This window comes from Pleurodeles waltl, chromosome 5 (genome assembly GCF_031143425.1).
Source record: "Pleurodeles waltl isolate 20211129_DDA chromosome 5, aPleWal1.hap1.20221129, whole genome shotgun sequence".
Classification (NCBI taxonomy): Eukaryota; Metazoa; Chordata; class Amphibia; order Caudata; family Salamandridae; genus Pleurodeles; species Pleurodeles waltl.
Genome location: NC_090444.1, coordinates 607,326,275 through 607,353,137, shown reverse-complemented (window position 1 = coordinate 607,353,137; position 26,863 = coordinate 607,326,275). Strand labels below are relative to the sequence as shown.

The following is a 26,863-nucleotide window of genomic DNA, read 5'->3' as shown; positions in this document are numbered from 1 at the left end:
TTTTTTTTTATTGCAGCCCATTCTCCTTAAAGGAAAAAGGGATGTGTTTCAAAATGAAAAAAAAAATCTTTTCATTTTTTAGCAGTAGCTCTTAAAAAATGTTTTTACAAACATTCACAAAGGGGAGGAGGTCCCTTGGAGATCCCTTCCCATTTCCAAATGGGTTACCACCAACTTGAAGTTGATGGTAAAATACAAATGTTTTGGTTGCAAAATATTGACACGTACCACTTTGATTTGGTAATAGGAAAGGATGCCCTAAACACGCCTGTTCCTAAAACAAAATCTCAAACCCAAATTGCGATAATAGATTACCGAATCGCAAATAGGGCTTGGTACATCAAAAATGCTTTTTTTGGGGTTGTATTGCGTTTGCGACCTCAAAAAGGCTTTGTACATCTAGCCCATAGTCTCTCTGTGCCATAAAAACAAAAAAGTATACTTTCATGTAAAAAATTCTGTTTCTTGTGTGAGGCACTTTAATGCCCTCAGGGCAAGTTAGCGCTTTATAAAGCTGCAAAAAGCATCCCAACTATGCCCTGCACTACTCCCTAAACATATGAGCTGAACTAAGCCTAAGGGCACTTGGAAGCTTTACATTGAAGAAGAAAATGCTTATATTGTTAAACGCCTTTCTCTCCGCTATGCCTATCCCTACCAGACCCTCAAGATCCACCCCAAACAATTTGTTGAGTATCGGGAATGCTTTTATTCCATTGAAAGCACTATGTGTAACAGAAAAAAAGTAGAAATTAACTGAAAACCACAGAGTTAACAACTGAGTTCTCATTCTGTCTCAAAGGCACAAAACCACTGAAATTCGCCAGGTATGGCATGTAATGCACAGAACGCACGCCACAACTTACATCGTCCTTGATACACAGAACTCCCATTTGCAAATGGCACTAGAAAAAAGATAATCAAAAAAAGAGTTAAAGTATACGTGTGTGAGGGGGAAGAGATATATCAGTAAAAACGTATAATGCAGAAAACCAGAAATTGAACAAATACATGTTAAGTGAAAGTGGAAATTTATAAAAGATGAGTTGGTGAAAATAGCACACTACATACAAGAACTGATTGTGCTAGTCTGGGTGAAAGTCAAAAGTTCAGGCCAGCCATGATGGAGTACCGGCTTGATGCAGGGACCAGGTTAATCCCACTGAAAAAGTTACTTTCTAAACGTCTGGTGCAAAGAAATGGTAGGGGAGGCCACCAGGAGCAGAGAGAGCATTGTGGATGGTCATCACTGTAGCTCAGAGAGCACGCCGGGTGTCACAGATGGTTGTCGTGGTAGTGCGAAGAACAGTTGTTGCTAGACCTTCATGTTGATGGTCACTGTGGGCTGTTAATGCTGTAACGCGAAGTGTGGGACTTGCGTTGCTGATCATTGCTGGCGGTCATTGTAGTACGAAAAGTCTGATTCACCGGAACTTTGAGTTGCTGGTCAGCGTGGCCAGCAAGATTTTGGTCCAGATGGGCCTGTTCGGCATCACAAATAGCACACAACTTCAGGATTTCTCCTTTGTCTTCAGAGGAGTGCACTCTGATGCCCACCAGGAGCTGGGGAGGCACCTCTTTGGGATCAGGGACTCACTCTTGCAAAAGCAAGCAGGGCAGATTCAGTCCAGTCAGTTCTAGTGCACCAGATCAGCTGCATAGTTGCAGGGAGGCCTCTGGACCTTGCATTGTCCCTGTAGTTCTGAATAGAAGGTCAGTCAGCTGACCCTTGGAATCACTTCGAGAAACCTGGGATGAAGGGAGTATCCTATCTCAGATAGCAGGACAGGCCTCCAGAAGCAGGGCAGTCTCTGGCAGCAGAGCAGTCCTTCTGTATGATCCACAGGTACCGAAGGTACAGAAGAGTACTGAAGAGTTTATCTGAGTGTCCAATACTTACACCTGGTGCCATCTTTAAAGTGGGAGAAATGTGTAAACTCTCCCACCACCCGCAATTTAGTTCTGGAATATAATTCCTCCCCGCCCTGGTCTCAGGATGTCCGGAGTCACAAAAGGCTAGTGTGAAGTTCTTTGTGTGTGTGCTGAAGCAGCTCCTTTCAAGTACAAGCGTGGTAAGTGACAACTCTGCCCCTCCCACCAGTTCAAGATTGACGAATCCTGCCAACATCCAGTCCTTCTTTGTGATACTGTCTGGGAGGAAGGCACAAAATGCCAACAGCCAACTACACCTAGACATGTGACCCAATACACAGACTGCAGGCACCAAATGGTTCGGACAAGGAAATATCACATTTCTAAAAGTATCTAACGCTTCACAATGCCCTTTGGAAATTAACTGAATCGATTTGTGATTTAAACATAATTTTCTATTACAAAGTTCTTATTTTAAAAATGTAGCAACAAAGAAGTTTTACCATTGCTTCTTTTTTAAATGTATATATGTCTACTGACATACATATACCCTACATGTGTCCCCAAAAGGTGGAGCAATCGAACACCATCACACCTTTCTTCTAAAAAAAAAATGTACACAAAATATGTAGACTTAATTAAAAACAAACAACAAAGGAAGCGAGCCCAAGTTAAGGGCCAGAGGATAGACTATGGAGGAAGTAAAGCCCCCCCCCGGTATTTCAAAGTGAGGACACGCTGTCTTCCTTTATCCCAATTCAATGCTGCCTTGTAGAGCTCATACTCTGTTGATATTTCAGCCTCCCTTTTAGTCATTTTTAGAGACCATCCTCATTACTTGATGAATGTCTAATCACTGTGCTACAACAAAATACAATGTGTACAAATTAAACTGCGCTCTCCAATATTGTCTCACAAAATGACGCAGCTTTGAGAATACAGACAATCTACCATATCTCATCTTAATTCTATACAACACAGACTGCTAATATTTCGCATGATAGCAATTGAATTTCACGTATGTTTACTCGGGCATTCACCCCCGCTTCTTGAGTTTACTTCCTACTATGAAACACTGCCTAACTATCATATTTGCTTTAGGTACACAATGTAGTTTTAAATGTAATAATTATTGGATGTCAAAAATCTCATTCAATGTACTATCAAGCGCAAGTGATTGAAAATCCCATCCATAAACATTTCAGTGTCCATGAATTTGAAATTGTTAGATAGTACTTCAGCATATTGCAGATTTCCTATACATATTGTTGCACAGGTTCACATAATATTTCACTTAATCATTGTGCTGAAAAAACTTCCATACATCATTAAACATAAAGTACACATAAATGCATATGCACATTAATGTACATATTTCTCTCACAGTTACCTCTTTCACCTTATCAAAATGTTCAGTACAGTTGGCAATGAGTCATCACTTGTTAAATTTTTCTAGGTGGGATCACTTGGGCTTCTATGGGGTCTAACGTGACCCGCTTGCTGAACATGGCATGAATGTCTGTTTGGAGACTACGAACTCCTAATGTGATTATTGCTTAGACTACTTAGACTACTCAGTTGCCTAAGCCTCGATATAAGCATATGTAGCCATCAAGAATTTTCATTCGGATTGATCAAAAACAGGCAGTGGCAGTTTGTGCTTTCTGCCCTGAGGAAGCCTTTGATTAGACGAAAAGCGTTGGCTGTGATATTTCTGTACTCTATGATGAAAAAAAAGTGATAGAAATAGAAAAAAGAACAAATAACAAACTCCCTTTTTTTCTTCTGTATTTGTACTACTTTGCTTTGTGTGTCTCTTTACAAGTTATTGGGTTATGTTGCTTCACTTTTCTAATAAACCAAAAAGGCCTCCTGTCCCACATTGGGAGAGTAGATAGTTTCCCAAGTAATTTGTGTGGCCCCGAGTTGCCCTCGAGTAAGAGAAATCTGCTCTCTTTGACGTTTTTGCTATCTATTGAGAAAATTGTAGGTTATTATGAACAAAAAGGACCACCCATTGTGCGTAGTGTTTGAAGAAGATAGAATGCTTCCAGATAAAGTTTATGTACCTGGTGCTGAACGCTGGAGCCGCAGATGCTGGTTTTGCTTTTAAACAGTGCTGGTGAGGAAAGGGATTCAAAATCTCAACAACGGCGCCGCTGGGGCATCAGGTTAAAGGTGCTGCAGGATTCTCTCTAAGCACAGCATTAAATAAAGGAAGGGGTAGCCGGCCTTGCTACCAACAAGTCTTGGTAACAGCAAGATCAGCCTTTCGTCACTGTGACATCTTGGAGTCTTAGGGAAAACAGCAGCCGCTTGAAACTTGTTGTAGGTCAGGACTACATCTCCCACAATGCACTAGACCATTTACTTTTGCGCGATCCCTCGCCAGTGATTCTTTGGTTCCAGATGTGCGGTTTGCATGCAAGATGCAGGGGACTAGTATCTCTAGTCCAATGGAGTTCTGTAGTTGCCTTTGGCTTGCAGGGGGGTTGCTCTTTCTTTTGGAACCAGTCTCTGGTACAGGACGAGTTGCAGTCATGCAGTTGCAGGGTGGTTGCCACAGGTGCACTTGTTTGCACCTTTGCTTTGTGCTGGTGCTGAAGTCGCAGACTCAGCTCTTTTTTCTGCCCTTTGTTGCAAGTCAGTCAGATCTGACGATCTGGTGCCAGGAGAGCCTCTTAAATTCTAGATTTAGGGTGTGGGCGCTAGAAGTCAATGGGCTACTAGCCCCAGCAACTAATCCGCCCTGAGGTGACCACATCCGGGGTTGTGTGCCACCTTTTCTACCCAGAAGCCTGTATTATGCCACTTTTTAAAATGGCAGAACTTATCCTCGGCTGTACACACCAGGTAGCCCACCCTAGGGGTGAAGTAACATTTCACCAGCCATGCTGCCAGAAAGACTGGTGACACCTCCCGCCCAGGCAGGCCTTTGTTTCTGACTCCTGGGAGCGTTCACACCTCCTGGCAGGGGGTCAGATTCCTGTCTCTGCAGTAGCAGCTTCAGGCTCTCAGCCAGGGACAGAAAAGAATGGGTCAACCAGGTAAGCAACCTCGAAGGTAGGCCCCTGGGTGCAAGCCACATCTAATCCGACTTGGGGAACAAGTCAGGCTTGATGAGACAAGTTGTTTGATACCAAACATGACATTTTCAGTGGGACCATAATGGAGCAGGCAATCTCGGGACGCCCAGGTGCCAACCCATGTTAGTCTAGGGCCCCAACACTTATAATAGCCCTTAATGGAAAGAGGCTATTATAGGGACATAGAAGCTTGTACTTATATGCCCACACCTTTAATATAATGCACCCTGCCTCCTGGGCCTAGGAGGCCTACCTTAGGGGGTGACTAACATATATTAAAATAGTGCTGTGACCTTGCCACTCATGGTGGGGGGACAAGTGAAGTTTGAGCAGTTTGCACTGCTCATGCAGTCTGCACTGCTCATGCAGTCTGCAATGGCAGGACTGCTGTCATCTGTTTACTTTGGTCACCCAAAGTGGCACAATCGGTGCTTCTGGCCCCAGTGACCCCTTTAAACGCCATGCCCTAGGTACCACTGGTACCATTTACCAGGGACTTATCAGGGGGTTCAAGTTGTTGCCAATTGGTGTTACTTATTCACATGCATCATATTTTAGGGAGAGACCATTGGTTGGCAGGCTGTAGTGCAAAATCATAACCATCAGCGTTGGAGTAAAAGTATGGCAGTGAGCATACAAAAATGGCACTTTCCTACAGTTCTTGCTGATCTTTGGCAATATGTGGGTGTCTTGGAAACATATAATATCTGGCTGAAGGTTCGTCTGACTTAAACCATTTACATTGTGGGATAGAAGGGTAGCCTTATTAAATTAAGTAAGGTTTATGTTCAAAAATCTAAACTCTGACAGTCAGTAGAGTACTGTAGACCCACTGAATGCCCCTTTTATCTCTTAATATCTGTGCTGCTGAACATGAGGGAAGGAAGTGAGAGAGAGAAAGTCCAAAGTGGAGCCGGATGTGTTAGGAGATGTGGAGAGGCCTCTTAAACAAATAACTATACATATCATGACTGCCTGGACAGGACTGGGGAAGACTCTGTGACCTCACTAAGCCATACAAACCAAACAGGTGAAAACAATGCAGACACCAGAAACAGCCACCATCCAATCATACCATGGTCCTACTAACCTATAACCAACAAAGCCCACTCTCCAACGTTTTGTTTGTTTCAATGGATTCAAGGGACATCACCAATGTGCCTGCATGTTATGGTAGGAACAAACAATTAGAACAGTGCTTACCAGTTTCAGCAGGGGGTGGTGCTCTGATGAGCTGGGAGACAACCTGGAATCCGGTACAGACCCCTGGACACTGCTGAAAATACACAGGTAAGACTCACTGGGGAATGAGACAAGAGACAGCACAATCAACAACAATATGAGAAGGGAATGGGACTGAGAGAACCAAGGGAATCATAAATGAAAAAAACAACAACCAGTGAAGGGAACCAAATGGGTGCAAAATAGAGCAAGACCCGAAAAGGCAATGCAACCATGCAGCACACTTCTAGATGTAGGACTAATTTGCGAAGATGAGTAATAAGGTTCTACTCACCTCCCCGACCCGGAAAACATTCCAAGCCAGGAAGTCATTAATTATTAGTGGTCTAGTGTTCTCTTCTTAGCCTTCATCGGCCCGTTCTCCAGCATGTCCAGCCCCTGTGGATCTGTCCTACAGCTCTGACATAGTGTTACCCTCAAACACCACTTGCCAACACTGCAAAAGAACAAAATTGAAAACAAAAAAACCTAACTTCATATTTGAGAGCAACATATCAACTGATTTATTAAGGAAATAAAGATTTTCAATGCAGAGGTTACAAGGACACCATTCCATCCCCACTTCCTTGGGAAATACAGTGGGTGCGTGGGAGAACTAAGGATTCAATTTGTTCTCCCGCCATCTCCTGTCACTTATGGGCTTTCAATTCGTATTTACCCCAGCCTTCCCACAAACCATGTAAAGAGAAAGAGGGCTGAGCTACTTCAATAGAGGTTGTTGTAAACCATGCATCATAGGATGTTTTAGAATATATAAACAACGTAATATGATTATGTTGATCTGAAAGGATGTCAAATATGTGGTGCTGTCTAACTCCATCATCCTCTTAAGAGGCTGTCAGTTTTCCAGGGTTTCTTCTAACACTTTGTCTTCTTTGAGATTCAAGTTTTAGGCCATGGACCAGCATCATAGACAGCTTGGTATACTGGACAGGAGTCAGAACATTGTCTATGTATGGGGAATCAAGTCCAGACAGGTCTATTTTCATGAACAAAGAAGCTTCCATAAGGCTGGCGATGTGATAAGTCTAACTGTCTATTTTAAATATCAGGCAGAAAAGATAGGCCCATTTATAGCATATGTTCTCATTCCTTAGTTTATCTGTTATATGCCTGAATGAGTGCCTCCTCTGGAGCATAGCTATTGTGATAACGTGTAAAGGCTGCCAGAGTGGTGCTGGTAAAAAGGTACCTCTTTGAATCTCGCCATTTGTAGCACTTCTCCTCGTTTCTCCTGGAATAATGAAGCTTTGATAAGTCATCCCCTGGTCTCTGTTCATATGCCAGACTTTTAGGCATAATCTATGTACCCTGTCCAATTTCAGCTCAACCAGGTCTCCTAAATCTGATTTTGTGATCTCCAACTGTAAGGAGTAGTCAGGATTACACCACCGCCTAGAAAAGCAGTTCAGGTGTATCCTGTAATCCCTACATTCCCTGTAATCCACTATTGCTCATGTAAAGTTTTGCTGTTATGGGAACCCCAGAACCTTACACTGACATTGCCTGTGCAGAACAAGTGCATGTGTATGCAGTGAGTGCATAGTACATATACGGTAGTATGAGTCTGTTTGTGTTATGAATCTGAATATTGTGACCAGTGGAATCCATTAGGATGCCCCTAGATTACCACAGCATGGGAGAGAGAGAGAATAAAGATACATACCTGGCATTGTAAGTGTACTACCTACATTTGAGTGGCTGAAATTGGCACTGACCCGAGAGAGGATGGAGACAGGGCTCTCCTTAAAAAATTAAATGAGGACCCTGTTAACAAGGTTCTTCCTGAAAACTGCCATTTCGTAGCTGGTAGGGGTAAGAGGTGGTACTGCAGTTAATGTTCAAGGTTAGAAGGCTTCTAGGCAGGGGCTTCCCTTTTTTCTGTTCCTAATTACAACTGCAGGAAGGTTGGTAATATCCAGGTGCAGAAATCTCAAACTTCATTGTGCCCTTGATTTAGAAAGTCCTGTTTGGAGCCAGCACCATTGCTACTTGCTCTGAGAACCAGCATCTGGCACAAAACCTGTGTCTGAGAGGCAGCCAAAACATTATATTTCAAAAGAAACCAACCAACCAAAAGGTGTACTTTTCCCAGTTTGCAGGGCCATAGAAAGACATATTGCATGATACCAGTAGCAAATGAATGCAGCAACCACAATAGTTAGGGCCATTAGTCCCTATCTACTCTGTGGACTCTTTAAACTGAGTGTGACAAATATTGAAACTAAATCACTCCAACTGAAACCTCACAAACCATTACACGGTTCTTTGATGTAACTTTGTAGCTATACTTTAAAGAGAAGACTTAGATTTGGTTCAAGCGTTCCTCATAGTTCCTGGCACACAGCAACAATTCCACATAGAATAACATGGGCTGCGATGTTTAATGTTAAAGTAAAGTACAGAGCTTAATCCTAAGGAGGTACATTTGTATTTTCTGTAGTAACTCTGGCCCAGGAGGCACTAAGGAGCAGATTTAAGAGCTCCTAGTGCCACTAAAGCATCTTTTTTTTTACGCTAAGGCAGCGTTAAAGTGGCATTTTCCCCGCGCCATATTTACAAAGTGGCACAAAGCATGCATCGCGCCACTTTGTAAACCATTGCGCCACATTATGCCTGCACCAGGCAGAATGTTTGCCAGGGGATGTTTCCCCATTGGAGGGCTGAAAAAATGGCCCCTACCAGTCAGGTATGCTTTGTTAACATGTGACCAATACATATATTTTCCGACAAAGACTTTACTGCAGGGTACTCTTTATAGTGAGTGTTTTCATTTGTAATACATCAACATTTGTTGGACTGTTTGCTCTAGCATTCTTATATTTACATGCTTATTTAGCTAATTTTATTTTGATATATTTTATATTTAGCTTTATATTGTTATGTTAGAAATGTTATAAAACATAGTGTTCACCCAAGAGCTCTTTTGCACTATGAAACTGAAGGTGACATGAGCTCGACTAGCAACAGGCCATGAAAAGAGTCAGGTCTTTAAGGCAACCACACATGATTCATCTGCTCTGAATATGGAGAGGTAGATTTCTCCAACCACTAGAAGCTAAATAAAAGAAAAAGCGATGTCAAACAATGCCTGTCTTGATTAGATAAGCGTGGAAGTTAAACCAAAACACATTTTTTTAAAATGTTGCATAGGAAACAGTGTCATATTTTTGGCAAAGTTTTATGGTCCAAACACATTATCTTAAAATGAACTGGTTGCCCCGCAAGAGGACAATGCAAGGTGTGAATTGTTGGAGACATATTATTGCATTTATTTAGCTGTATGAGTAGCTATGACACTGCTTAATGAATTCTCTACAACTGACCATGTTCGGCTTTCCAAAGGTCCAGATACATATAATTGCACTAATTAGATATGTGGAAGCAAGTAAGCACATCATGACCTTTTTGTGAGGAAAAATAATGAAGAGTGGTTCAGAATTCTTAACTGAAGAAGCATGTCTTAGATTTGGCTCTTAAGTGGGCATGGGGTGTTAAATTGGCATCAGTGCTTATGCCTGGATTGCTTACCTATTCTGATGAAGTTGTTCATGGAATCAAAGAATTTGGTCAAAAAGCAACAGATCAAAGCTCAATTAGTTATTTAACCATCAATCCCCTTTTTGAAGATTGGGCTTTAGCATGTTGTGATTAATTCACAGAGCTGCCTACATGCATACCTTAATTAATGTGGTAATATGACCAAGATTGCCACCCAGATGGATAAAGACCGGGTGTTGGCTGCATACACTTTGAAGGCCCAACCATGTTGCCTAATATGATTGGCTGGGTTGTCATGTAACTTTCTTAATATTAAGGGGCAACCTGGTATCCCTGAGAATCTGGCTACATAGTTATGAATAAATAACGATTCCCTTGGCATAAGCATATGCCTAGGCTTCTATGGTCAAACAAATCTAACTAACAACTGTGTTATGTTTAACCATACACAGTTGTGTATTAGATCTTGTTGGCTATAGAAGTCTAGACATAACGCTTCACAGAAGGAAATCATTGTTTCCTCATATCTATGAGTCCTCTTGTTCCACTGCATAGCTTGGATAGATGTCAACATTTTAGAAGAGGAGAGTGGAAGCTTTTAAAAAAATAACCAGGAGAATGTGTTTCCCCTATTAATTTCTATTGAAGCAGAGGCTATTTCGGGTGGGAGACAACCAAAATAAAGCGAGTCGTGGGTCTCCCTCCTGAATCCGGTCTATTGGCATGAAGCCGTTTGAGGCGCTAAGGGGGTAGACAGCCCACCGTGAGGTGTATCCTCACGAAAAGAGATCGTCTGCCCACCTGCTTTCCATGGCATTGGCAATGCTTTGGACCTGCAGGACGATCCTGTGGGCAGTTATCATGTGGGCATCTTCCCTACAGGCACCATACTCTTCTTTAGGCTCATCTGAAACATCCCAGAACTTTTGCATTTACTTACTTCAGTGGCCGTGCATTACAAATCACTTTCTGCAGGCACAGCCAATAATTTTAAACAAGGTGTTGGCATCAATCCCTGGTTACCACAATTTTGTGTTACTTCCACAGACATAACATGCTGGTTCAGCTTGAAGTTTCGATTAATATACAATGCGAGAGATGGCTAGTTTCAGGTGAGAGACACAAGCGGGATGTGGGACACAAGCCTCCCAAATAAAAGACATGATTGCCAAGGATCATTAATTTGCTGCAGGGTAGTTACAATGCCCACCTTTCCCATAATACAGGCCAACTAGCTCTAAAATCGGTGACGTGTTTGGAACTGCGGCTGAAGGAGACATTACTAACTGTCTTTTGTAACAATAAAGTTTAGGAATGCTTCTGTGTGTGAGAAGGAAGCAAAGTTCCGCGCGCCGCAAGCTTTTCCTTAGCCACTGTCCTATTTACACTTGGAGGCTGACGCTTTCCATCACCATAGCAACCCATTGCTTCTCCCAGCACACGGCTGCAAAACACGCGCAACATGGCGGACGAGCAGGATATAGCAGGTGAGAGCGAAAGGCCCCCAAAACAGCCCAGTACACTGTTGCCACTTTTGGGTGGGATGCCTGGCTAGTGGCCTTTTCAGGGCATTGACGTGCCTACTGTCGATTCTAAATGGGAGCAGAAAGGCGAGAGGAGAGAGCCGGGACGACTACTGGCCGGTAGCTGATGATCTCACCTGTAGGTGGGCTGGATGGGCGGTGATTGGCGGCTCTTGATAGTTTTAGTTCTTGCTTCATTGTTTTCACTAAAGAACAGCTGGTGTAGTGCTTTCCATAACACTTGCTCGGGAGGAGTGCGAACAGCAAGCACTCTAGTGGCGTTTCAGTTAAATTGTCCATTTGTATTGTGATTATGTAAATAGTGTGGTCCGTTTTGATGAGGGGCTGAACACACTAAACGCTGCTGAATGTACAGGAGATGAGGGATGGTGGTGGGGACCAATTAAGTTTTATCATGGAGCGAATCTATGCAAATTAAAAATGTATAGTAAAAAAACACGAGTCTCCTGGAGAGAATACAGTGTTAACGTCCAGAGTTACTGACGAACTGGGAACCAGGTCGAGTCTTGTCGTCGGCTCAGTATCCTGTAATTTGGGCAGATCACTTCATCTCCCCGTGCCAAAAAAAGAAAGAAAATAAAGTTGACCTTTTGTAATGTAACGGGCGGTCATGTAAAGTGCTCAACTATTCTCAGGTCGGGTTCGCTCTTTAGAAAAACTGCAAAAAAGGGAACACTTGGAAAGCGTTACTTATGATATTGCCCGCCTTTTTGTATGACAGATAAAGTAGTGATATTACTTTCTAGATAACGTACTCCTATGAGAGGTATAAGCTAACGCTGCCGTAAAAGTGTTTGTGTGGGCATTGTAGAAGAAAGGGGGAGTTTCTATTTTGCACCCCAACGAAATGGAACAGCACATAGTGTAAATGTGCCCCCACACAAGCAGAGTCTGTTGAGTTCTGTAAGGCACTGGACTTTGTTTTGAAGTCTTGATTCAAGATTATTTGTTTTTTCCAAGAATAATAGCATTGGTGCTGTTTATTGATTTTTTTGCGTTTTTTCACTGCGCTGACATGGCCTTAAAGGCACAAGAGCGCTTTACAATACAACATGAGGTAGATTCTGATTAACAATCATCACAAAACAAATTGTTTGCACCAGGAATGCAAGGAACAAACAGTACTAGAAGGGACGTTACTGGACACGAAGTAGATAAGTATTATATTTAATAAGCAGAAAATAACCAAGAGAGCAGGGCGAATAAACATTTTGTAATGGAAACACAGGTCAAGTCAGCCTCGTTCCCCGGCGCAGCACCACCAGTTGCTGCTGCTGCTGCCTGGCGTGGACTGAGCCTGCCTAGCTCTTGGTGTTGGAGGCCCTCCTCCACCCGTAGGCACCCGCCTGCGCGTCATCCCTGGTGGCCAGTGGTGGCCTTCTGTCTCTGTCTGCTGCCTTCTGCCTCTTTTTGTTCTGGTTGCCTTATTTTTCCTTTATTTCCCCTTTCTGCCTCCTTCACTCTTTTTCTACCCGTTTTTGTGCCCTCTTTGCCTCCTTCGGCGATCCTCAATCTCCCCTGCCGCTGCTCCCCCTGCGGCCCACCCCCTTCAAAGCACTGTGTTTCTCGCCCTCCCAGCTGAGCGATCCCTCCAACCGCCCTCCCCTTCTTAATGGTGTCCGCTGCGCCTCGAAGGGGTGACTCTTCACTGATCGCTGGTCGGGCGTGAGCCTCGCTCCCCCCGCACAGCACGACCTGTTGCTGCTGCTGCCTGGCATTCATTGAACCTGCATGGCTCTAGGTGTTCGAGGCCCTCCTCGACCCACAGGCACTTGCCATCGCCTCATCCCTGGTGACCAGTTGTGGCCTCCTGAGTCTCTCTGTCTGCTGCCTTCTGCCTCTTTTTGCTCTGTTTGCCTTCTTTTTCTTTTATTTCCTTTTTCTACCTCTTTCACTCTTTTTATTCTCTTTTTTTTTGTTTTATTCTTTTCCTCCTTTAGTGATCCCTGCTGTCTCCTTCAGCCTCTGCCCCCACCCTCCCATCACTCTGTTTCCCACCCTTCCGCCTCTCTGCTGAGCGACCCCTCCCACATCCCTCCCCTTCTTAATGGCGCGCCAAAGGCAAACAGGACCGCATCCAGCCCCACGGACCCTGGTTCTCGGACCATCCATCGTGACCACGTAAGCGCCCTGCACACCTTCAACACCGGGAGCTCCACCACCTGTCACTGTGCCTCACCCAAGAACACACATAGCTCGTTCTCCTGCTGAAACTGCACCTTCACCTGTCCAAGCACATTAAACCCCCCCCCCCCTCTGCTGGACCACCAGGGCACCTCAGATGTATACTGCTCAACACCCGCTTCCTCATCAAGCACGCAGTAGAAGTTTGGGACCTACTCAACTCCATCGCCCCGACATAGTTTTCTTCATGAAGACCTGGATCACCACCTCCTCAGCAATGGACATTGCCACTGCCACCCCGACGGCTACAAAATCATTCATGAGGACCACATCAACAGACCAGGAGGAGGTGTCGCCATCATTCATAAAAAATCAATCCGTCTCACGACCAGCGTTGATGACCTGACCCCTGTCACCAAACACCTGCACTTTCAGATCCAAACAAATTCAAACACCACCCTCCGTGGCACCCTCATCTACAGCCTCCCCCCCTCCCCCAGATCTCAACCACCCTTTAGCGACGCTCTGGCCGACTTCATCACTCCCCATGCCCTCACCTCAATGTACTACATATTCCTCTGCAAACCCAGACACCTTGAAGCTCATCCACTCTGGGGCACCCTCAGACTCATGCCCCCACCACATCTTTGATCGAGGGGGTGCCACCATCGCACACGACCTATGCAGCACTATCAACTGCTCCATTGAGACCACCCCCTTCCCAGATGACTGGAAACACACAGAGATAAACCTACTACTAAAGAAGCCCTCCGCAGACCCAACAGAAATGAAAAACTACAGACCAATCTCACTGCTCCCATTTCCATTCAAGGTAACTGAGAAAGTGATCAAAGCACAGCTCACCGACTTCGAGACCAACCACATCCTCAACCCCTCCAAATCTGGATTCAGGAGCAATCACAGCACCAAAACTGCACTCCTAGCAGCCACGGATGACATCCGCACTCTACTGGATGGTGGTAAAACAGCAGCCCTCATCCTTCTCGACCTCTCTGTTGCCTTCAACACCGTCTCCCACATCACCTTGTGCACCAGAGCCCAGAGAGTCAGGCTCCCAACTTTCACCTCAAAGCTGACAGAAACCAGATGTGGAGTTTCCAAGGGCTCCTCCCTGAGGCCCACCCTCTTCAACGTCTACATGACCCCTCTCGCCGAGATCGTCAGACACCGTGGGCTTAGCATCATCTCATACGTCAACAACACACAGCTCATTCTCTCTCTCTCAGTGACGAACCATCAACAGCAAAAAATAATTTCCACAGCGATATGAAGATAGTCGCCGACTGGAGAAGAGACAGCTGGCTCAAGCTCTACTCAGACAAAATGAAGATCCTCATACTGGGCCCAGGATGACACCTGGTGACCCAGTGACCTCAGAACTGCCCCATTGCCTACCAACCATGCACGCAACCTCAGCATCATTCTCGACTCGTCACTGTCCATGGCCCACCAAGTCAATGCCGTCTCTTCCTCACACTTCCACACTCTCCACCTACTCCAGAAGATCTTCAAGTGGATACCCATTGACGCAAGAAGCACAGTCACCCAGGCACTCGTTAGCAGTAAACTTGACTACAGCAACGCACTCTGTGCCGGAATCAACAAGAAACTTCAAACCAGACATCAGTATATTGATGATAACAATTTCCAGATTTTCTCAAACTCTCGCCAAGAGGTTCACTGTACAGATTAAACAGGTTTGGGGAGAAGATAGAACCCAATGGGACCCCTTGTTTTAGGTTGGTTTTGTCCAATAAAAAAGGGTAACATTCTGTGTCAGCAGAGTGTTGGTGGGGTTTGGATCCAGAATGGAATCGAGCTGTGTGGCAGTTGCTTGCAAGCTCCCTCCTGGTGAGTTTTCATTTAATAAGCATATTACCATATTTCCACTGTTGTGATTCACCTCTCTTTTTTTACTGGCAACGAGGAAACCCATGTATGGGACCAGTATGCCCAGGATCACCGGGAGGAGAGGCAGGCAGAGAGCAGTTTGCTACTCACCGTCACTGAGGCTATGTTAGCTGCAGTGGCCTGAAGAGTGGTCGGATGTCAGGTTGGGCTAGAGTGTGTGATTGGAGACATCCGTGGGCAGATAGGGGCAGCTTGACATACAGAGACGGCAAGAAACTTGAATTCTTGGCCGGCTCAGCGCACATGCTGCTGCAGGCTCCATTTGATTGGATGCTCGCACTGGGACAGCTGGGCGACCTCAGACATTTGAAGCATACTGACACAAGGTCAGTGTGTGCTCTCTTTGGTAATGCGAGTGCTAGGAGATGCTGTGTGATTACCACATGCAGTTGTGTCACAGTGTGACCTTGGACAGCTTGAGTGTGTTAATGCATTCATCGAGCTACTCTCCTGGTTGCTTTGCAAGCCGAACCATGCTGCTACAACTTATAGAAGTCACCAGGAAACAAGCATTTTCCAGTAACCTTGGCCCTTTTCGAGGCAAGTACTCTGAGTGATTATTTTATGCTTGATTGTAATAAGAAAGTGTATAGAATTATATGCAAAAGACTGCCATAGATGGATATTCAGCACCTACATTATTTATACAAACGCCAGGGGAACCTAGTTACTCTGGGAGAACTGGAAAGATGGCTTTCAGGCCTATATTACCACCATTGGAGGAGACATTTTTACGACTTCTAGAAAGTTAGCCAAGCTTAAGCACTGGCTTTAGGCAAAAGTAAGGCGCATATTCCACCATTAGCAGCACCAATGAAGAAGAAGATGAAGATGAATATGTATTAGTGTTGATGCAATTGATGTTGAATTTGGGTGAGAAAACAAACTAGGTGGAGGAAAGATTCAAATTTCTCAATAGGAGCCAAATTCCGGGTGAGTCGGTGGAAGTTATGTCGTAGGACTGTGGCAGCCACATGCAATTACAAGTGTTTCTTCGATGAAATGTTGAGAGATCAGCTGGTATTGAGGGCCAATAATAAGAGAGTGCAGGAAAAACTGCTTAACATGGAGGCTTTTAGTTTCCAATGACCACTGTCATCATGGAAATAGCTGAACTTACTGACGAAGGTTTGAAAGAACTAGCATAGAAGGAAAGAGTGGATGCGGTTCAAAAAAACAACATTAGGCTGGCAGCAAAGGAGAATTCAGCATTGTCCAAATTCAGCTATGAAACTTGTTTCAAGTGTGGGTTGAAAGGACATTTGGCATCTGATGAAAATTGTCCTGTGATAGGCCAAAAATGCAGAAAGTGCAAACTCGAGGGACACTTTGCAAGTGCGTGTCGTAGGAGGTGGAGTGATTCTAGGAAGGGATCACAATTGTGGAAAGTGGTATTGAGCCATAAGGGCGTCACAATGCCATTTTGCAGATACAACAGTAGGGCAGGTCGGGGTGACAACCCATTTTGTGTGATCTAGATAGATAGTCAGGAAGTAAGTGTCATGGTTGACACAGGTGCTAGGTACACTATTATAGGTGAAGAGTACATGAGTAATTTTCCCAATAGCATGATTAAGTCCCCGGATGCCAGACTAGTAGCTTATGGTAACAAACCCGTAGATCTGTTAGGGTTCATAGAAGCCAATTTTACAGTTTCAAGAGGTGGTGGTACCTTCTAAAGTTTATTTTGCCAAAGAGGGTTTGTGTTTTATCGGATGGCCTCAACAGAGGGACTTAATCATAATATTAGACGCTACTCACCCTGAACAAGTTTTTGGAGCATGGTCAGAAGCAGCCAAAATTGAGGAGATGTCTTTGTCTCTGGAAGAGGAATTTCCTCTGGTGTTCATTGAGAAGGCAGGCTTACTGAAGGGTTTCATGCATATATTATAATACTGAAGGAAGTGGCTGTGGCTAAGAAGCATAAGCCCCAGAGTGTTCCTCTTGTCACGAGAGAGCCTTTCTGGCAGGAACAAAAAAAGTTGTATGATGATGGGAATCATTGAAGAGTTTGAAGCATCAGAGTGTTTGGCACCAGTGTTGATGACAAAAAAGGGAAATGGAGAATTGTGTTTGTGTGTGGACTTGCATGAGCTGAATGCTGCCATCTGGGTTGACAGACATCCTTTGCCCCAGCACAGGAAAAATGCTTCCCACTATTAAAAAGGCTAAAGTGTTTTCCATTCTGGATCCGTCTTCAGCATATCGACAGACTGTGCTGCATCCTGATTCTAGACTTTTGACTTCTTTTGTTATGTCGGATAGTGCTTCTTATAGATTCAACTGGATGCCATTTGGATTGGCTTCTGCCTCTGTTGTGTTTCAGTGTGCTTTGCATCATTTACTAAAGGGTATTCCCCACATGATGTATTTTCAGGATGAAATCCTTGTGTTTGGGAAGAACAGGGAGGAACACAATCAAATGCTGAGGGTGGTTTTGAGTGTTTTGCAGGAAAGTGGGTCAACTATCAAGAAAGAAAAATGTATAATTCATGTGAAGGGTGTGGAATATTTGGGACACTAGATAGATGACAAGGGATTTTCTCCCAAAATAGAGCTCCTTTGCTTTTGAACAAAGATTAGCCGAGATCATTCCTAGGGCTGACTGTATACTACTCCTTAGTCATTCCTATGTTTGCAGACAAAATTAGGTCATGTTGAAGAACAAGAAGTTTTTATTGAGTGGTGAGTGTGAGAAAGAATTCAGTGAGTTGAACCAGACAATAGCGCTTGCTTCTGCGCTAAAACCCTTTGACACCAAGGATTCCTCCGTTATTAATATTGATGTGAATTGTTTGGGGTTGGGAACTGTGCTTTTGCAGGTATGTGAATTTAGGGAGGTTTCCATTACTTTTGAGTCCATGCCATTGAGGGAGGCAGGAAAAGATTATTCAACCTTTGAGAAGTAGTCCTTGGCCTACTGGTGGATTGTCAACTATTTCTGGAAATGTGTGTGGAGTACAGAGTTCACTCTTCACACGGACCACCGACCATTGGTGGACATTTTTCCAGCAATGGAGACGACAGGGTTTCTACCAGAATAGGTTGGTGGGTTATGAGAATATTCTTTTCAGATGGAGTATGTACCAGGATAGAAAAACATTCTGGCGGAATGTTTGTCCAGGTTGCTGTCCAGTACGGAAATGGTTGTTGAAGAAAATCTGGATGAAGTGATGATGGCCCAAGTGAATGCGATCATGGAGGGGAGGGTTTCACATAAGGAATGTGTGTGCTGTGCTCGATGATAAAGTATTACATGAAGTGGAAGGGTGAATGGCTAATGGTTGGCCTGTGAAAGTGAGAGCTTCTGATGCAGCTGAATTATTTCTCCAAGTGAATGTAGAGTTATCGGTTTTGAATACCATTTTGTTAAGAGTGGCGTTGTTGGCAGTGCTGTCAGTAACGAGGAAGAAGATCATTGATCTTGTTCATGAGGGCCACATGGGATGAGTGCTACCAAAAGGTTTATCAGAGCGGAGTATTGGTAGTCTAGTATGGACCGAGATGTGGAGTACAGCATATGTGAGTGTGTCTCAGGTGCGTGGAGCGACAAGTCTCAGAGGACGGTAAAATACTCACCAGTGGTTTCTAACAAGTCAGATGGACTATGGAAGAAGGTTGCCATTGATGTGACAGGACCATTATGTGTATTCATTGGGTCACCCGAGTATGCTGTGGTAGTGGTTGACTATTTTATAGTGGTGGCCCGAAGTTAAGCTCTCTACTCAAGTGGAGACCAAGGTTGTGGTCAATTTTATGAACAAGTTGTTTGACATCAAAAGATTACCTGAAGTTTTGGCATCTGGCCACGGGGTGCTGTTCATTTTAGAGGACATGAAAGGATTTTTGAGGAAATGGGGGGGGTACAGCATGCACGATCTTTTGTTTATTATCCTCAATGCAATCGTTTGTTGGAGAGATGGAACAGGCCGTTAAAGGAAGGTGTGGCATTGAGAAATGGTGGGTTTGGAGGAAGGCACTCAGTAAGTTCATCTGGGCATATCGCACCACACCCCACTTTCTTACCTGGAAAGTCTCCCTATGAGTGGATGAGAGAGCGCAAGTTGTGGCATTGGTGCCTAAAGCATTTTAAAAGAAAAGATTAGATGTGATGGGTGAAACTGTGGATGGAGATTATGTGGTTGGTGAATGGGTGCACATTTTGAGAGGAAGTAAAATTATGAAGGGAAAGTCCAAGTTTTCTTCTCCTCTTCAGGTCAGAAGGATATACCAAGTATACCCTAAACCTCAGTGATGCGAAAGTGTGGAACCTTAAGAATGTGGTGAAGATTCTGCATTGCATGATGAGTGGAGGTCACACGGAGTTGAGCTTGGAAGGAAGGAGTGAAGTGAAGCTGGGTTATTTACAGGGAGGATAGAAACTATGGGATCACAAAGAGCTACTCTGTCCAAAAGAGTTTGATGATTTAATTGTGTATTAAGTAATGCGTTCTCTTTTTTCTTCCCCATGTATTTACTTTGATTTCGTTGAGTATTAAGCCATGTGTTCCCTTTTCATTCCTTGGAATTGTCATGCATTGTGTACATATATTTGCTGTATTTCTAGCAGCATTTATATCATTGTAGTTTATTCTGTTGGTGTTATATTTTGTTGTTAAAGTTGTGTTGTTAGGGGAAGGGAAAAGGGTAACATTCTGTGTCAGCACAGTGTTGGTGGGGCTTGGTTCCAGAATGAAGCAATACTTCAGTTGCTCGCAAACTCCCTCCTGGTTAGTTTGCACTTAACGAATGTCTTACTATAGTTCCAACTCTCTTTTTCAGACAGGTCTCCCTATTTTCGCAATTTGAGAACAGTTAGACAAATAGGAGTCAAACCACTATAAGACTATTGCATCAATGTCCATCATCTTATTCATGATGCTAATAAGAGCGTGTTGGTTGACTCTATAGAAGGCAGCTGAAGGGTTCAGGAGCAAGAGTAGATAGGCGTTCTCTGACTCAAAGAGGCAGAGACAGTCATCCACAGTTTGCAGAAGAGCTGTTTCTGTGCTGCAACTCTGCCTGAAGCTAGATAGGCAAACATCAAGGAGGCCATTGGACTGGAGGTGGACTGATAGCTGAGATGCTATGCTGCTTTCTAATACTTTCCCTAAAATGGAAAGTATTGAAATTAGGAAAAAGTTGTTCCAGTTTTGATGTGGGCATTGGGCTTTTTCTGCAAGTGGAAGACCTGGCTGATTTTTGGACTGTTGGGGAAAACATGTTGTTTCACTTAGGAATTCGCTGGGGAGATCCAGTATTGTAGCAGCATCTTGGCCATTTAATTTCTGAGTGAGCTAGGAAAAGCATCAACAAGTTGATTGAAAGGTTTGACCTTAGTTATAAGTTCAAGTATCTTTGTCTCAGAGATTGTGTCAAAGTGCAACCAGGGCCACTGGGCCTTGCAGGTCAGCATGCAGTTATCTGGATTAGTGTATTTTTTGCAGAATTATTCCTCAGTAGGCTTAACTTTCTCTGAAAGGGAAATGGCAAATTCTTCACACTTTAATATTGGTGTGGAGATTGTGCTGGTGGAGGAGTGGGAGTTTGATTGTTTAAAAACAAAAAAAATGGATTTGGATGATTTTCAGTGGCACCAACCATGGATTTTTATATGGCTAGATTCAGCTTTGAAGATGTACAATTTGTATTTTCTACTGGTAGCCCTGAGAATAGTTAGGTTTTTGGGCGATGGTGCTTGTCTGTGGATTTTCTCAAGATGCTTCAGAAAACGTCTTTTTTTTTTATAAAGAGTTTTTATTGGTTTTGTGAAAAACAGTGAAATAAAAATACATACAACATGGCACCAACTTGTACCTAGAGACAGTCACCTCACTTGTCCCCGACAGGACTCCATATGCAATGTTTACACAAAAAATTTATAGTAGGCAGCATTAACGCAACTTAATGGAGAAGGAAGAAGGAGGCAAGGAGTGGGGGGGAGGATCCCTCCCACGGGTCATTACTGGTTTCAGATAACTTCTATCGATAAGTAGATCCTTTTAGAACCAGGTCATAGAGGGCTTGGGTTGTTGACTTTTGAATCTCAGTTGAGCATAGTCAATAATCAGATTACCCATGCATTTGTTGTATTCTTCTTTTGTGGAATTGTCACACTCCAGATCAGGGATGGAAACTATACCCCTAGTCTATTTAGCCAGGTTGTTGATGTCAATGTTTTTAGTGTTCCAGAACCAGAATTTTCTCTGAATTGACCCAAAGTTCTTGAGTGGGCATTGGATAACTTGAAAGGAATCTGGAATTGGTCAGACCAAATCACATGAATGTGGTCCTCAGCATTCAGAAGTGTACCCATGGATGTACCTAAATTCAGAATAAAGTCTCTGTAGTGTGTTGGCTTCTGACAGTGTTGGAGGAGGTTGTTGTCTTACAGAAAAGAAGAGACCAGGTTTGTTGTTATCTTCACCACGTGAAGATTGAAGCTGCCAAGGATGATAAGGGGCTCTGAGCTTATCAGCTGTGAACATATAAATGAAAAGCATTTCCTCTGTGAACGTGTAGTAATTGCCAGCAGGGTGGTAAAGGATGTTAATTCTGAGACTCATTGAAAAAGATAGGTATTGGAAAGAAGGGAAATTATCAGTTCAAAGTAATTGGCAGTGATGCGTGCTTCTGTGGATCACTGCTACATCATTTTGTCTGAATTCACAGTCACAGCAGAGAATGGAATAATGTGGAGGACATTGTTCGAAGAGGCATTCAGCCAAGTTTCTGTGAGGACAGGATATCAGTTCACAATCATGTCTGAAAGCTCCAGGCAGTGTCTAACTGTGGATCAAGAATTTTGTAGTATCCATTGTAGAGTTGAATGATTGGTCTTTGAGACAGGACAGTTTGGATGTTTAGTGGGGAACCTGAATGCTTTTGGTGATTACCTGACCCCAAACCTCCCCAATCATACCTTTCAAACTGAATTTCCAGTTCAAGGGTATGATTCGGGAGGTCTGTGGTTCTGGATGGTTGGGATGTGGGAGTTGTCTTGAGCCCAGTTGTGGATGGGTATGCATTATTGTTCCCGTAGCCATTGAGTTGCGTACTAACCTTCACTAAGGGCCTGGATTAGAGTTTGGTGGATCGGGTTACTCCGTCACAAACGTGATGGCTATCCCGTCCGCTTTATTACGATCCCATTATATCCTATGGAATCGTAATATGGCAGATGGGATATCTGTCACATTTGTGACAGAGTAACCCATCCACCAAACTCTAAAACAGGCCCTAAGTAAGAAGCAAAAAAAAACAACTCCTGCTGTACTAAGTAAATTGCTAGTGTGAGATTAGACGTACATAGAGAGTTCACAGACTTCCATACTTTGCATTTGTATCTGCTGTGCTAGAAAAGTCAAAGATTTGCAGCTAGACCGATAGGTCAGGTAACTTAAGTTACTACACCCATAAGTCCTGGTTTTCTTAAAGTAAAAGTAAAATATGAATTGTAGGTACATTTAAGTGTGGCATTAGCCACGACATTTTGATTTTACTAGAATATGTATAAAGTACTCCTATGTATGGGTTTTTAGCCACCTCTCTTAATCCATTGGTCTGTTGTTTTTATCATTCAAAATTTGCTTCCACCCACTTACAGCATGGGGCAGTGGGTCAGACTACGTGAGCCACTTTGAGTGACTGCATTTTGCTCTCACACAAGGAGCACTTCCACACACAAGCTATTTCCCTTTAATGCCAGTGTTTTTGTTTCTACTTGATTATAACTTTAGTGTTTGTGTTTAGACAGCAGGATGCTTCTGATCAGATTGTGTCGATTTGAAACTGTTCTGTATTAAATTATTTCCTTTCCTATCCTTCCCCTCTCCTTTTCCCCTTTTTCCTCTTTTCCTCTCCCTCCCTTTCCCCTTTCCCTTTCTCTCCAGACTGAATGACTTTTTTATGTCTGTGTGAGCCAAGACCATTTGATTTTTCTAAAATTATGTATATAACATAGTTAACTATATGGGTTTCAGCCAGTCTTCATCTATTAGTTTGTGGTTGGTGTCATTCACATTTTTCATTCATCCACTCCAGCACGCATTAAGGGGCAATGTATCAACCCACTTCAGCCATTGACTGACAGCACTTCTTGTTACGGCATGCTGCCACTTTCGCAAGGAACACATTGACACATGAAGTAATTCCGTTCAGTGCCAGGAAAGCAACAGATCTACTCACAAAGTAGTTACCTTCAGTGCCAAGGAGTACTATGTCTATGTGTGTGTTTGTTTTAGCAAAAAAAACGTTTTGGGCTATAGAAAATAATGTATTTCTTTACATTGATGAGGGCCGACAAATACCCGAGCAATAAAGTTTTGCAAAAACCGTAACAAAACAAACCTTAGAATTGACAGAAGCATGGCGACCTACAGCAGACCTATGGGCTATACCAATATTTGTTTACTTTGTCAACATTATTGCTTACTTAATTTTCATCACATAGTTCAATATTACTGGCACAGAGTCAACCACGTATATCAGGGTGTTTAAGCTTGCATTTTCAGATGCCTGACTGCCCTGTGAATGATTCTTCTTTAGCTCAGCTGACTTTTCAGTGGGAATCCTGGTATGCAACCAACTGTACCAAGCAACACTAAACTCTCAGTGACTGGTCAGACATGCAGCTAAACCTCTATCTGCATTTCAGAGGCAAACGTTTCATGTGACTGATCCATACCCAGCTTTACTTCCCTTTTACAGGTTATTTAATCATATAAGCGCCTGCCTAATCTACTGTTAGAGGGAAATCTGTTAACAAAATGAGACAGATCAATTTAACACAATAATATAGGTTTAATCGATTTTCAGCTGGGAACAACAGGCAGTCTCAACATAGAGGCCATGACTGAAGTTCAAAGTTCTGGTTCAAACACCAGTAGCATTTATACTGTAAAAACCACAAAAAACTGTGGTGAAGAGTTCACCATTGACGTAAGCAACTACAAGCAGTACAGATAAGATAATGAGGTGCCTCTGGAAAGAAGCACATGCACTTGTTGGCCTCATGGGTGGGTAAGTTACACTGACGTTATTCACCATATCTATCTTTCTGCACAACAAGAGATTATATGTTGCGTGCTGCTCATGGTAGCCCTGCCTTGCAAATACTTATCTGACCCTTTACACAATTCCCCTTAACACGATATGAATGACTTGTGGTTTTTAGGACCCCTGTGCTAAGGAAGGATACACCCTTCTGTTCCACCCTGTTCATGCTGAGTGAACATTATGAAAGCAACAGTTGGTGCAGCTTTAAAGAAAAACTCTCATTCTAATGTGTCTGGGGCCTCTTGTGTGTTTCAGCACAGCTAACTTAACAATGCAGCATGTATATATGTTTACTAACTAATAAGTGTTTGTTTGTCCTAAATATGACCTGCCTTTTCTATTGAACCCACAGTCTGTCTTTTTTTAACATGTCATGTATTAAGCCTTTCACTACTTACATTGGTTTACAACTATCTAGCCTAAAATGCTTGTATTGGGATTTGGGAATTTATGTTTGTTTGTATGTGATGTATTCCTATTCTTCCTACATCATTCCCCCCTCTAGTTGATTATTCAACTACTTTTCCTACCTTCCCATCTACTAATGAAATTAGGGGAATCATCACATACCCACTACTCTGTCCCTACCAATTTAGCTGTCATCCTTTTGCAACATGCTATTATTACCTGAAAAATAAGACACATCAAAAGCAACAACACAATCAGAGGCAACAAGGCCTTGAACAACCCCGACATCCAGGACGGCACCCAATCGAACCAGCCCTCAAACCACCTATCAGCGGCACCCCCCTCATCAATAATTTTCTTTTGTAGATCATGCAATGTCTGAATGGCCTGAGTTAATGTCCCATTGTCCGCATCATTGGCCGGCACATAAGTACAACAGGCCGATCCAATCTTCTTACACACCCCTCCTTCCATGGCCGTCATTAAATCAAGTACATATCTGTGTTGCATTACCACCAGCCTAAGGGCTCGAAGTTCTTCCTTGATAGCATTGAACCCATCTTCAGTTGCATTTATGGTCTTCATCAATTCAAAGCGCGTGATCTGCAGCCAGCGTGCAGTTGCCTTCGCCTGAATGAATGGTAGGATGCTACCAAAAAAGATTTGGGCATCATTAAATAGTCTGTGTTCCTGTGGAACATCTTTCCACACTTCAGTACCAAGAAACTCAGCAGCTCGTTTTGGCCGGTAATGGTGAAGCAAGGTTGTTGGACGGCTCATGGGATGGTCATGTAACTGAGAGATGTCCACACCTGGTATTACCAGGGAGGGGGTGTGCAAAGTCACTAGGGAACAGAGGCCATTCCAGTTCGGGGGTAGTTGCATGTGGAGCCGGGCCCCACACATCCAGTAGTGATCCATCAGGCTGGAGGTGCCGCCCTGCATATCAGCGTTGTAGGTGGTGATGTTGCAGTTGAGGTTACTCCCCAACTTCACTGTCCCTTTCCCTCTGAAACAAAGAGAAAACTGTGTAAATTTCATTGCTATTCAAGGGTGTATGGTAGTCCCTGTCATGTATATCTCTGTATGTTCGCATCCCATATTTCCTGACATTGACCTATTATCTTATTAAAGCTTAGTGGACCTTGTGTCTTGGTACCATTCCATAATGATATTGCTCTACATGAGAACTTGGCCTCGGTATGCCATTTATCATGGGCAAATACTGATCCTGTGATACTAAGAACTGGCCTGCCTGCGCAATCAGGGGGCAGGGGTTCAGCTAAATAGTTGCTACATTCAGATGATGGGTAAGACCTTCCAAAAATACCTCGACGTAATACCCATTTTTCCCAATCTGGGTGAAACATTGTTTGCCCTGCTTCCTTCATTCTTGATATCTCTTCCATTATCTCTTTTTTTTCTGTCAGGACTTGTAGGACTTCTGGGGTGGTGTCAAATCTAGTTGTGTTAACTCGTGCAGTAGCAGGACTAACCTGAGTTGGCCGTAGCTGTGCTCTCATTCTGCATAAAAACAGGTGCAGGAGACAATGTGTAATGTTTGGGGATACCTCTTTAGGGAGATGCAAGTTATCTACTCCAGCAGCATGGGGGATGAGAGAGCATACATAACAACTGGTGTTGGATGTGGATGTGCCTATACTGTGCATGTGCTGATACCACACATTGTCAAACAAAGCAATATGGAGAGGGTGATGGTCAGTATCATTATCAACAGTTCTACGCATGCGTGTAGTAATTGATATAGGATCCAAAAAAAAAAAATATCCAAGGGCTAAAAGCAGCAATATCAGTGCAACGAGGAGGAAAATCAAACATAAAATACATAACTGAAAAGAAGAATTGTCTAAGATTGAAGCTTTAGAGGGAGGCTTTACTCCGGTTGCTTCTTCTGTTCTCCCCCCTCTTTTTCCTGCTCGGTGTCCAAAGGGATGGATGGCATGGTTGGGGCCAGGCGGATATCCTGGAGGTGGTACCATGGTTTGTGGCCTTGGACTTTCACTGCTGTAGTTGTGCTGTCTGTCACTGGGAAGGGTCCATTGAATTTGCAGTCCTTCCACTTTCTGACAAAATTGC

At 43.5% G+C, this 26,863-nt stretch overlaps 1 protein-coding gene across 3 annotated transcripts in view; it reads left to right on the top strand.

Moving 5' to 3' along the window:
* The first annotated feature begins 11,107 nt into the window (after positions 1 to 11,107).
* Positions 11,108 to 26,863, top strand: part of EFCAB2 (EF-hand calcium binding domain 2) — a 385,449-nt gene continuing 369,693 nt past the window's right edge. The window contains exon 1 of one of the 3 annotated variants that reach the window (XM_069234448.1): positions 11,108 to 11,188. In XM_069234448.1, coding sequence (XP_069090549.1) covers positions 11,164 to 11,188 — 25 coding nt within the window. In that variant the 5' untranslated portion in view covers positions 11,108 to 11,163. Of the gene's footprint in view, positions 11,189 to 11,236; positions 11,364 to 26,863 lie in introns of those variants that run through there. The other 2 variants (XM_069234450.1, XM_069234449.1) reach the window with 2 other exon arrangements.